This window comes from Pezoporus flaviventris, unplaced genomic scaffold, assembly GCF_033815535.1.
Source record: "Pezoporus flaviventris isolate CSIRO_AGI_PZ_B2104156 unplaced genomic scaffold, CSIRO_AGI_Pfla_v1 ptg000025l, whole genome shotgun sequence".
In the NCBI taxonomy this organism is placed as follows: Eukaryota; Metazoa; Chordata; class Aves; order Psittaciformes; family Psittacidae; genus Pezoporus; species Pezoporus flaviventris.
In genome coordinates, this window is record NW_026892573.1 from 18,285,679 (window position 1) to 18,298,096 (window position 12,418).

Below are 12,418 nucleotides of genomic sequence, written 5' to 3' on the forward strand. Positions count from 1 at the left end.
GGCTCAAACTGAAACACAGGAGGTTCCCTCTGAACATCAAGAAACACATTTTTACTGTGTAGGAGACTGAGCATTCAAACTGCTTGCCCTGAGAGGTTGTGGAGTCTTCACTGTGCATGGTTTTTTTTGATGGTCCAGATAGAATTCTCCATGGGGAGACTGACAGGTGCTAAGCTTTAAATGTCAAGGATATTATTACACTAATATAATAGAGATGTGAGGTTTCTTTGGATACTACAGCAGTAAAGGAAAACAAGCTTTCAGATGTATGCTGAGCAAGCTCCTGTTTATTCCAACACTTTCAAATGCACGCTGCAGTTTCAGGCATAGGAAGGAGGTGCAAGGATACCCGAAACGCTGTTCTCATCATGACAGAAAACAAAGCCCCAATGCAAACATGTTCCAGAACAAAGACTGTAACACTCCCCCACCCTAAACTGTTGACTATCTCGAGGTCATACTGGAGAAGTCTGTCACCAAATATGCCTGAAACATAAACAAGAGTAACAGTAATAGAACTATCATCTTCCCTCGAAGTCTAACAAGACAGTAGAATAACTGTGCCCAGCAAAACTTTTAATCTATTTCTTTTCAACCATACACCAATGGCATCTACTCTTAAGAAAAAGGGTACTGCTGAACAATACTTAAGGCTCTAAGGTTGAAAGAAGTAATTGTGAACAGCTTCACTATTTCAAGATTCAGAACTGTTGGAAACATTATCTGCATCAATTAGAAGAATGCTTATTGAATAGGAGGGAAAAATGCTATTTAACAGAGTTGGCCAAGGAATTTGAAAATCTAAGTCTCCAGTATTCGCTGTAGACAACACATACTGTAAGGCTGTTCATTAAAAATACTCCACGTTTGCCTAGATGTATGGACATCCATGTGGTGGTACCCTGGATCAATTTGAGAGCCACTGGCACTGGACACTGAGGTCAAATGCTGAAAATGAAGAGAAACAATTAATTTTGATTGTTAGGGCAGAGTACACTGCCACACATCAACTTACCTTGCTCAGTTAGTTACTGGCAGCAAAAGCTCTGTTTTATTGCCTTAGGGCTTTTTGTTTCAGTACCTGTTAGTTCTTAAAGCTACACTATGGGCTTCAGTAAGGGGTATATAAAGAAATTGTATTTTTTTAAACAGCTTTTTATTTTGTTAAAAAGAGTGGAAGTGTAGACAGGGTTTTTTAAAACAAATTCTAGTTGTCAACATTACTGACAGTTCAGATGTCTGAACTCACACTTTTGAAATGGTATCAGTATGTAGTTCATATTCACTGTACTTACACGTCACTCGTCCAAATCTGCAAGTCCCATTTCTATCAGTTTCATATGAACTGGACTTTTGTCAGCTTCATACAGAGAAATGGTGACCTCTGGTGAAAGAGCCTGAAAACCAGAAGTTCACAAGGTACTGACAGTTAACATATCTAAATCTCCATCCAATCAACAGTACAAGTTACTGTACTGTTTGTACTGTATTGGCTATACTCCCTGCCTAAATGGAACTGTGACAATACAAAGAATATTTCTGGTTTTAAGTAAAGGAAACTGGTTTCAAGCCAACAGGAATACTCAGAAACCTCTTGACTGCAGGATTAAGAGCACCACAGGATTTTGTCTCTTCGACAGCATTCCTTCATGGTAAATGGTTCACAATTCCAAATTATGAGGTTTCACAGTAAAACAAGTATTCAGAAATTAAGAGTGCTAGTGAGAATTTTAGGGTAAGCAAGCATTAGGAGGGAAAAAAAGAAAGTGTTCTCACAACTATGGAAGCAGAGAGCTGTTTTCCTTCGATGCATCCTATCATAGCCCACAAAGCGTCCACGCTCCATTCTGGGGAATAAGGAATTCTTTCCACATGTCTGTCATATAAGGCAGGCTTAAATCCAGCTAACAGCGCTCGCACTGCCTGAACAGGATACTTCAGCAGGTGAAAAGGTATGTGACGCAATCTAAAACAAAAATGGAATGTGTTTGCTTGCAACAATCCACCTGTGAAGCTAAACTGCCAGAACAGACAAAGGGGTAGCTTAATGGCTCATGCAGTAGGTTTATGATGTGGAATCTGGGATCAGAGTCCCTGCACTACATTAACATGCCAGTGTCAGAATGAACAATTCACCAGGTAGGTCTAGGCCGTTTGAAGATGCTCAGCATAGCAACTATCAAGAAGCAGGTCAGTATCAGACCCCACACCCACAGTCCACCAGGCGCCCTGGCTCCCCGTTACAATGCTTGTGGCGGAGTCTCAAGTGCCTGACACAGATCTGAGCACAGGAATGCAAGAGCAAGTCACCACAGTGCAGGCTCCAAATCTGGTGCATCTGGAAAATGACACCTTCTCTGTGGTTTGAAGTGCTTCATGCCCAGATATGCTTTAGACACACTGCTGGAAACAGGTACCTTAGTCCTATATTATCATCTTTGCATTCTTCTGTCTATCTCAGACACAAGGGAATGGGGAAGCTGAGCAGGAAAGTGCAACCCTGAAATAAAACACTCTTTCGCATGACCCTATAGTCTGTGAAGCAGGGAATCTGTTCAAATCTCCATTTTGCCTCATCTTCAGCAAGGACCTGTAGGTTCCTCAATGAGCTCAAGAGCAAGTCAAGGTGATTAAGCAGTATATATAAAATGTGAAAGTGTTTCCAGATAGAAAGTTCAGACAAGCTTAGAGGACCCCCAAAGCCCGGGATGTTTGAGACACTTAGCTGACATCTGTGTGCCAGCATCAGGCAGAACAGGGATTTGAACTTTCATTTTCTACACAAGCAGAGTCAGTTGTGCCCTACTCACACACTCCCTTATCTTACTGTCCAGCTGTCTTCTGAGCAGACTGCAGTTGCACAGGATCAGAGGATTTGTTTGTACACCTGGAAGGCTCAGTCCCTATTTTGTGTAAGCTTCTGGGGTGCAAAACCAGATAATATATGTGAGCCTACCTTACAGGTTATGTAACCTGCAAATGATGGATAAATCTGGTATTATAACAGGCTTCTCAGAACAACCTGAGAAAGAACAGAAAGTGCACAACCCCATTCCCTGCAGACATAAATTATTTGAACAGCCAACCTTCTCTGCAACTGAAATTTAATGCTGAATTATTATATCTATAGTTGTATAAAAATACAAAGTAATAAACATAAACCATATTTTTTAAGTGTATACACACACACATACATAGTTTTTACATGCAATTTTTCCTTATGCATTTACCTGCTGCTTGGGACAACTGAAAAACTACCGTAGTCAACAAACTGAACCAGGATCTTAACAGGGTCAGATTTCATAACAGAGAGGACCTTTCCTCTATACCATAAACCATCCTGGTATTCTACAAGGCAAGGCATTTCTGTAAAAAGAAAATAAAACCAACAACAATAAACCAATCACAAAACACTGTAAAATATACTCACAGTGCAAAACAATCTGACTGAGCTTGAAACTCCATTTTACTTTGTGACCAAGATTAAGTTTTTGCTTCTCTAATTCCTGCTAGTATTTTGTTCTAGGTATCCTCCAATTCTCCCTGGACTCCACAATCATTAGGATGGAGTTTAAGTCAAGTGTCTCTACCTCACAGGGAAATTATGAGAATTAACAGGAAACTGCTTAGTAAACACAGTGATCCAAACTGTTTAACATTTATACTTTTCAACTTCAACCCATTTGTATTTTTCAGTTAGTAAGCAGATTGATCTGTAAGACAAGAGACAACAGTTTGGAAGAAACAAGGCAGATGCTGCCTGAAGCTTCAACTGGAATTTTATTAGTTGGTAGAACACCAGGTACTAGCAGTAAGTGGTTTCTTCACAGAGTTTTAGACTCACATACTTCACATTATTTCAGGCACAACAACTGTGGACAAGAGAATGTAAGCCTATCTTTTCCCTAAATGGAAAAGAATTAAAGTGAAGAGATGCTCTTTAGGGTTATCTAATTTCTAGCTCTTGGTAACATGATTTTCTGTACATAACTTGTGTCTTTTGAATATTTAATAGCAAGATTTTCAGTTACAGCTTCAATTACAGCCACCTTAAGGGAAAAGTTTTATTACTGCTGTATGCAATCTGAACTCAGTTAATCCACTTTAACACTATCAGAAGTGTGAGCTCTTTCCACAATTTTCCAGTGGAGCAGAATGACACAGAAGTCTCAATTTCATGAAAAGTAAAAAAACCCAAAACAACAAACCCATGAGTATAGTCTATCTTATTACTATAATGTAGTGTTACTCCTTACTCTCCAGAAGTTTTAAAGATTCATAGAAATACAGAGTTATTATTATTCTTACAAAAGAATTTCAGGCTTTTTGCACACCCAAATGAAACAACAGTGAAAATACATACACTAACATACCTGTTAGGAAGTTTGTTAAAAGAGGAAAAGAGTTCACACTTTTATTGCACCACTTCAGGGCTTCATCAAGGCTCTCCAACCCTGAGTCACAGCTGGCATCTCCCCCAGAGGCAGGCTGCTTCATAAGGTTCTTCAAAGTATCAAAGCAAATATATACCTACCCAAAGAAAAGGCTCTCATATTACAGGTTCTTCAGACGACTCAAAACCTTCAAATTCCATCTGTAGTCAAGGATTATTAGAAGATTACTGGTTCCCATCTTTATGAGGATCAGCACATCTCTGATCCTCTTTCTTCTTCCCTCAATTTATGAGTAATTTCATACTTACAGATATTTTTTCCAAGAGCAGAAGAGAGTCATTAATTATTAATGTCACATTTCAATGTTAGGAAGTTAGAATGAAAGGCACACACATACTAGAGAACATGCCCACATAAGACTTCACATATAGGATTTTCACATACGAGATTTCCTAATCTCATTAGGATTCCTCCCTCCTGCTACTTGGTAAATAGTCTCACTATGTATTATCAAAACAAAGATTAAAGTTAATGAAAAAAGAAATTTTGAAAAGACATTTTGTTTTATATGCAAAGACATTCATTCTGTTCATCTAATTTATAACTGGGTCATCACTATAATGCTGTAGGTTAGGAAAGTTCAAACAACATGCACAGGCAAATTAAAATCTATACAACAGCTTCTAACTGAAATGCCCTTTTTAAAACAGAGCCATTTCAGAACATGACAATATTCTACTGGTAGACCAAACAAATTAAAGAGTAGGTTATTATTTTTTCTAAACTCAGCATTATAATTCACTGGCCAGGAAGAAAACTGTCATTTTCTAATTTCTACACAATATAAACAAAACAATATAAACTCCATCATGAAACTGCTACTTAAATCTACAGGAGTCCAAAGCAGCATCCAGTGTTCACAATTATATACCATGATCAAAAGTAAGAGTTTGAATCATTTGCACAAAAGGAACCAGAAAAAATATTCATTATAATGTTCTCCTGTAGAAGAGGAAGCAGGATACATAACTTAGAAAAAGCCCTTTTCTATGATACCCAAATACTTCCATCTTGTATTTAGTCAAAATAGTTGTACATTACAGAATCACAGAATCATTTAGGTTGGAAAAGACATTTAAGATCATGGAGTCCAACTGTTAACCCAGCACTCTCAAGTCCACTGCTAAACCATGTCCCTTAAGCACACATCTACAAGTCTTTTAAATACCTCCAAGGATGGTGACTCCACCACTTCCCTAGGCAGCCTATTCCAATGCTTGACAAGCCTTTTGGTGAAGAAATTCTCCCTAATATCCAATCTAAACCTCCTCAGCACAACTTAAGGCCTTTCCTTATTGTCCTATTGCTTGTAACTTGGGAGAAGAGACTGACATCCATCTTGGTACAATGTCTTTTCAGGTAGTTGTAGTTTTATAGTCCTTTGGTACTATAAAACCTGTTATTTGGTTTACAGATTTACCAAAACAACGAACATACACACACACACATCCCCCACACAAGAAACCATTAAGAGTATGTTAGATTTTGTAACACCATCAGCTTCTCACCACTTCCTTTTCTCCTATTTCATCATTCAGCATTTAAAGTCCACACAGGAATCTTTTATGATTGATGAACACTACACACTGCCTTTTGCCTGGGAAACTACTTAGAAGGAAGCTGTTTGTGGGTTTACACAAAAATCAATGATCAATCATTGATCAAAGACAGTAAAATACAACTGTAACAGCCAGAAAATGTTCACATTACTATATGTTCCAGTAATTTAGTTTTTGGAGAAAAAGAGATACATTGTTATTGTTCCACCAAGTCAAAATCCAATAACCTGTCTGCTTACTATATACTAGTTAAGTACCAACCTGCATTATGCATAATTCTAAATATCCATTTTTAGGGAAATGGCCAGTATTTATTTTACTGCCCCTGCTCAAAAGGGTATTTCAGGTAAGAATTTATTCAGAGAGTTGCTCTGCACAGCCATCTGCATCAGTAACTCAGTAGCATTTTGCAACCTTACTAACACTTTCTGGTATCACTTAAAATTGTTTGCCATGATTTCCTTTTATCTGCATGATGTAACTGCAAAATATGCAAGATCTTACAAAAAGTACCTCCTTAGGGTTCACCAAGTGGGTAACTCTGACAGGGAAGGTATCTCCTGGAAGAGGCAGCGATGGTAACTTGTATGAAGGTGTAACAGCAACATCTTCAAGTAGCTCCTAGACCAAGATAACACTTTATTCAAGCATTATATTTAATAACAAAATGGAAACTAGCTTTGGTATGCTTATTAGTTCAAAGGAGTTACCTAATAATGTAAACAGTGTGCCCTTGACACAAGAAATATTAATCAACATTTCCTTTAAATACTGATTTTGTTTTTAAAAAAGCCTCAGCAAAAAGAAGGGTTGGAACGGACCTTAAGATCATCTAGCTCCAAGCCCCCTGCCATGGGCAGGGACACCTTACGCTAAATCATATCACCCAAGGCCTCGTCCAACCTGGCCTTGAACACTGCCAGGGATGGAGCATTCACAACCTCCCTGAGCAACCCATTCCAGTGCCTCACCACCCTTACAGTAAAGAATTTCCTTCTTATATCCAACCTAAACTTCCTCTGTTTAAGTTTTAACCTGTTACCCCTTGTCCTGTCACTACAGTCCCTAATGAAGAGTCCCTCCCCAGCATCCCTATAGGCCCCCTTCAGATACTGGAAGGCTGCTATGAGGTCTCCATGCAGCCTTCTCTTCTCCAGGCTAAACAGCCTAAACTTCCTCAGCCTGTCTTCATATGGGAGGTGCTCCAGTCCCCTGATCATCCTTGTGGCTCTTCTCTGGACTTGTTCCAACAGTTCCATGTACTTTTTTATGTTGAGGACACCAGAACAGCACACAGTGCTCCAGGTGAGATCTCACAAGAGCAGAGTAGAGGGGCAGGATCACCTCCTTTGACCTGCTGGTCATGCTCCTTTTGATGCAGCCCAGGATATGGTTGGCTTTCTGGGCTACGAGCGCATACTGAAGCCAGCTCATGTTCATTTTCTCATCAACCAACACCCCCAAGTCCTTCTCCGCAGGGCTGCTCTGAATCTCTTCTCTGCCCAACCTGTAGCTGTGCCTGGGATTGCTCCGACCCAGGTGTAGGACCTTGCACTTGGCATGGTTAAACATCATGAGGGTGGCATCAGCCCACCTCACAAGCGTGTCAAGGTCCCTCTGGACGGCATTCCTTCCCTCCAGCGTATCAACCAAACCACACAGCTTGGTGTCATCAGCAAACTTGCTGAGGGCGCACTCAATCCCACTGTCCATGTCAGCGACAAAGATGTTAAACAAGATCGGTCCCAACACCAATCCCTGAGGGACACCACTCGTTACTGGTCTCCAGCTGGGCACTGAGCCACTGACGACAACTCTTCGTGTGCGGCCATCCATCCAGTTCTTTATCCACCATGTGGTCCATCCATCAAATTGATGTCCCTCCGATTTAGAGACAAGGATGTCGTGTGGGACAGTGTCGAATGCTTTGCACAAGTCCAGGTAGATGACATCAACTGCTCTACCCCTGTCCATCAGTTCTGTAGCCCCAGCATAGAAGGCCACCAAATTGGTCAGGCAGGATTTCCCCTTAGTGAAGCCATGCTGGCTGTCACCAAGCACCTTGTTGATTTTCATGTGCCGTAGCATGCCTTCCAGGAGAATCTGCTCCAAGATTTTGCCAGGCACAGAGGTGAGACTGACTGGTCTGTAATTCCCTGGGTCATCCATTTCCCCTTCTTGAAAATGGGGGTTATATTTCCCTATTTCCAGTTGTCGGGACCTTCACCTGACTGCCATGATTTCTCAAATATAATGGCCAGCGGCTTAGCAACTTCATTTGCCAGCTCCTTCAGGACCCGCGGATGGATTTCATCAGGACCCATGGACTTGTGCACGTTCAGATTTTGGAGATGGCCTCAAACCAGTTCCTCTCCTACAGTGGGTGCAAGGTCTTCATTCTCACAGTCCCTGCATCTGCTTCCAAGACTTGGGGGGTTTGGTCAGAGCATTTGTCAGTGAAGACCGAAGCAAAGAAGTCATTCAGAACCTCAGCCTTCTCCAAATCCTGTGTAGCCAGTTCTCCCGAGAGCTTCCTGAGGGGGCCTACGTTCTCCCTAGTCTGTTTTTTATTTGCTATGTACCTGTAGAATCCCTCCCTGTTATCTTTAATAACCTCTAGCTAAGTTTAATTCTAAGTGGGCCTTAGCTTTCCTAACCTGGTCCCCAGCTTCCCAGACAACATCCCTGTACTCTTCCCAAGCCACCTGTCCTTGCTTCCACTTTTTATAAGCCTCTTTTTTCAACTGAATTTTCCTCAGCAGCTCCTTATCCATCCAAGGAGGTCTCCTGGCCCTCCTGCTGCACTTCCTTCTAGTTGGGATGCAACACTCCTGAGCTTGTAGCAGGTGATCCTTGAATATCAACCAACAGTCTTGGGCCCCCCTGCCCTCTAGGGCTGTATCCCATGGAACCTTCTGAAGCAGGTTCCTGAAGAGGCCAAAGTCTGCTCTGTTGAAGTCCAGGGCAGTGAGCTTGCTGCATGCTCTTCTCACTGTCCTGAGGATCTCAAATTCGAGCATACAGAAAGGATGTATCTTTGAAATTACTCTAGTGTACTGACTTGCTACTCTGACTGCTGTTAATTCAAACATGCATTAAATATGGAATTCTCTTTAAAGAGAAAATTATTGGGAGAGAAAAACTAAAATGATCACAGCTAAGTGGCACCGATTAATCTGAATGCCATGCCCAATGTTTACTGCAGTTTGTCAGAGCAAGTTATCCCTTAAGAGAAAGGCAAAGGATAATTAACTCCCTAGCCACCAAAATTACCACTCTTTCAAAAAGGTAACAGATTTTGTAAAGTACACATTGTTTCAGTACCACAGCATGCTCCAGTGGGTCTTCCTCTTGAAGCATGTATTTTTATAGTTCGAATTTTGTATGCCATTAACTCATCTGCTTCAAGACAAAATAAATGTTAGTGCATTAAATTATGCCTTTGTAAGGATGCATAGCATGTAGGTTGGCTGGATCGTGGGTCAGGAATACAGCTCCTATTCTGGCTTGTACTTCAATAGTGCAGGTTACAAACGCTACCATTTCTCTAAAATTCTTGGTATTACATGTATATACGTACTTGGTGAACAATTTTTCCTATGCCCAGAACAAGAGAAGTGGAAGCAACCAGATATATGTAACTGCAAAATGAAACAGTAAATTCTGACCCCTTCTTCCCCCTGCATGATCTGATACAGAATACAAAAAAAATTAAGTTCCTCAGACTTAAGAAGGAAAACACAGTGTTTCTACTGAAAATATGTACTTGTGAGATTAAGAAGAAATAATTTCTTGATAAATAGTAGCAAAGAAATGATGCCTAACTACATCATAGATACATACGCACTAAATGCCAGATTCCTGCAGAACAATCAGAAACACTGTGGCAGGCCACCTCACTACAACTGGGTTTAAACTTACTGGACTTACATTTCAGCTCACTCCCAACCGACCACTATGCATAGCTGAGCTGGGTATCTTAGCTAGCTCTTGTGCGTGTCTTTGAAATGAAGACTGCATTTGCGTTTTTGTTGTTACAGACTTTCCTTATTGTCAGATTGGCTACTGCTAGATCTACCACACTTAGGCACAGACATTCCAGCTGTAAACACTGATATTAAAAAGACGGTCTACCAAGTCATCTCTAGGAGTTACCTATTTCAAGCAGTTATCACTCATCCTTTCTGCCTTTGCGTCTGTTTTTTAAAAACCTAAAAATGGCTAACATTCCTTATAACATTTGTAAAGCCACAGCAGAAATGATGTATTCTTAATATACAACTCACACATCACATAATGCCATATACTTAATAAGGCCACACAAGAGTGCTTCTCAGCAGGAAGATCTTAATCCAAACTAGGTAAATGGTTAGTTGCAGTGCAGTGTGTTATGTTGTACTTCCTTCTCTACCACATGCAAAGCTTTGTTTATGAACAGCTACATGAGACCACCCTGTAGTGTGAGGCATTAAAGACATCTTCAGGATGATGAAGACCAAACTGATAGCCTGGCAAGTCTCAGATTCTGATTCCCCTGAAACAGGCAAGGTACCTTAGACTTTACTCTCATATTGACAAAAAGAAAGCAGAAACGGCTATCTGTTTATAGACTGCTTTTCCACTAGTCTTGTTGCAAACATCAGCGACAGAACAGGTCTTCTTGGTGTCAGGGATGGCGGGACTTATGACCCACATGGCTGGCCTTCAGTGCATGCCTACAGTCATCTGACAACTCTGTCCTTTATCCAGATAAATCCTGATGAATTCCTAACAGAGAAATATCAGTTTAGGGTATCTGGTAGGTCTTTCAGTTATACAGATCCTTCATTTTAGAGGAAATTAGCTGCCTGTTTAACAGTGAGGAATGGGAACAGGAGGAGTAAGCCTTCCTCCAAGCTGAAGTGCCAAACCACGCAGCAATCTCTGTGCTAGAATTTGTAATGATGCATGCAGTAGGGCAACACAAGATGCAGCATCTTTTCTGATCTACCATGAAAATCCACGCAGAATCAAGAGGTGGAATTAGCCCTTTGTACACTGCTGTTTCTGCCTGAAGATTTGCCTCCCTGCCTGAAAAGACAATGATCTCTAAAACAGCTGCCGAACAGCTCCTGGTGATGCTAAAAGCATTCAGATGACAAGTCAGTAACATCAAAAATAGCTTTGCCTGAAGTCTTTGCAGCATTGTCTGTTTTTTTCCAAATTTCATTTTTATTTTAAGGGTTACAACCTCAGTTTAAGATCCACATTTAGTATGGTGAAAGTTCTGCACCATGTGGTGACTTTATGAAAATGCAGCAAGAGACATTTACAATTAGGTTTTCCGCAGTTCTTAAGTTCTGATACACAGACAGATTTTTTCTAACTGCATCTCAAGCCCACTGGGTACATGCCAAGACTTACATCAGCACTGACAGCAGCATACTCCATACTGTAAAATAATTTTCTGAAGCAGAAACTCATGTTGGAAAGAAAAACACACTGGCAGGCTTAAACAGAATTAAGAGAAAAAAAAAAAACAAGCCCTTAGTAATTTAAATAAACCTGATCCTCAGATTTCAAGGGGAAAAAAAAATACACAGAAACTACTTTTTTTTTTTTTGTACGTGTGTTAAGGCATTGAAGTTTGATGAAAATTTCAATCCTCCTCTAAAGAACACCAAATGGATGTCCCAAACACTTGGAATGAAAAACTTGGGTAACTCCCTTAGGTATTATTAAGTTTACGCTGGAATACTTGACTCAATTTTTATCCTTTATCATTTTTGATTATCTCCATCCTTGGATATGTTTCTATGATTAACAAATCCCTTCAAGTGATAAAAATATTATCCTATTCCTAACACAAGATGTAATGGGAATTTAAACAAAAATGCAAAAATCTCTTTTCAGTAGGGAATCCAAGAACACACTCCATGCTATTCCATACAACCTTGTCAACACATCATCTGTACACTTATGCTACAGAGCTGTGTACTCAGCCTTACTACTGTTTACATCATAAATCTCTACACAATTATGAAAAGAAACAACAAATCAAAGGTCACCAGAAACAACTGAATAATCTTTTTAATGTCAGAATAGCAACACCAAAAGACACACTAAACATAAAACCACACAGATGAATCTCACCAGCTCTTTCATGTCCCGACAATCTTCAGTAACACAGAACTTCTGGTATGCCATGAAGGAAGAAAGGGACATTCCTCCAAAATACAGGCTGATGGACAATTTGCCCCATGGGTTATCTGGTAATTCCTAGTTACACAAGATAAAATAAAGATTATAACAGGAATAGCATGACTGAGGTTTTAGAAACAGTGACCAGGAAATTCAAACTTGTCCTTCCTACATGCACTGTACCCGTTTATCGAAGATACAAAATCAGTAAGGATGGCTATTAAC

At 40.2% G+C, this 12,418-nt stretch overlaps 1 protein-coding gene across 1 annotated transcript in view; it reads right to left on the reverse strand.

Moving 5' to 3' along the window:
* Positions 1 to 269: 269 nt before the first annotated feature.
* Positions 270 to 12,418, reverse strand: part of RNF17 (ring finger protein 17) — a 48,948-nt gene continuing 36,799 nt past the window's right edge. Inside the window, exons 31-37 of the mRNA XM_061457727.1 lie at positions 12,146 to 12,271; positions 6,527 to 6,634; positions 4,374 to 4,530; positions 3,231 to 3,366; positions 1,777 to 1,966; positions 1,296 to 1,397; positions 270 to 948 (exon numbers count right to left, since the gene is read on the reverse strand). Of these exons, the coding sequence (XP_061313711.1) occupies positions 1,299 to 1,397; positions 1,777 to 1,966; positions 3,231 to 3,366; positions 4,374 to 4,530; positions 6,527 to 6,634; positions 12,146 to 12,271 (816 nt within the window). The 3' untranslated portion in view covers positions 270 to 948; positions 1,296 to 1,298. The remainder of the gene's footprint in view (positions 949 to 1,295; positions 1,398 to 1,776; positions 1,967 to 3,230; positions 3,367 to 4,373; positions 4,531 to 6,526; positions 6,635 to 12,145; positions 12,272 to 12,418) is intronic.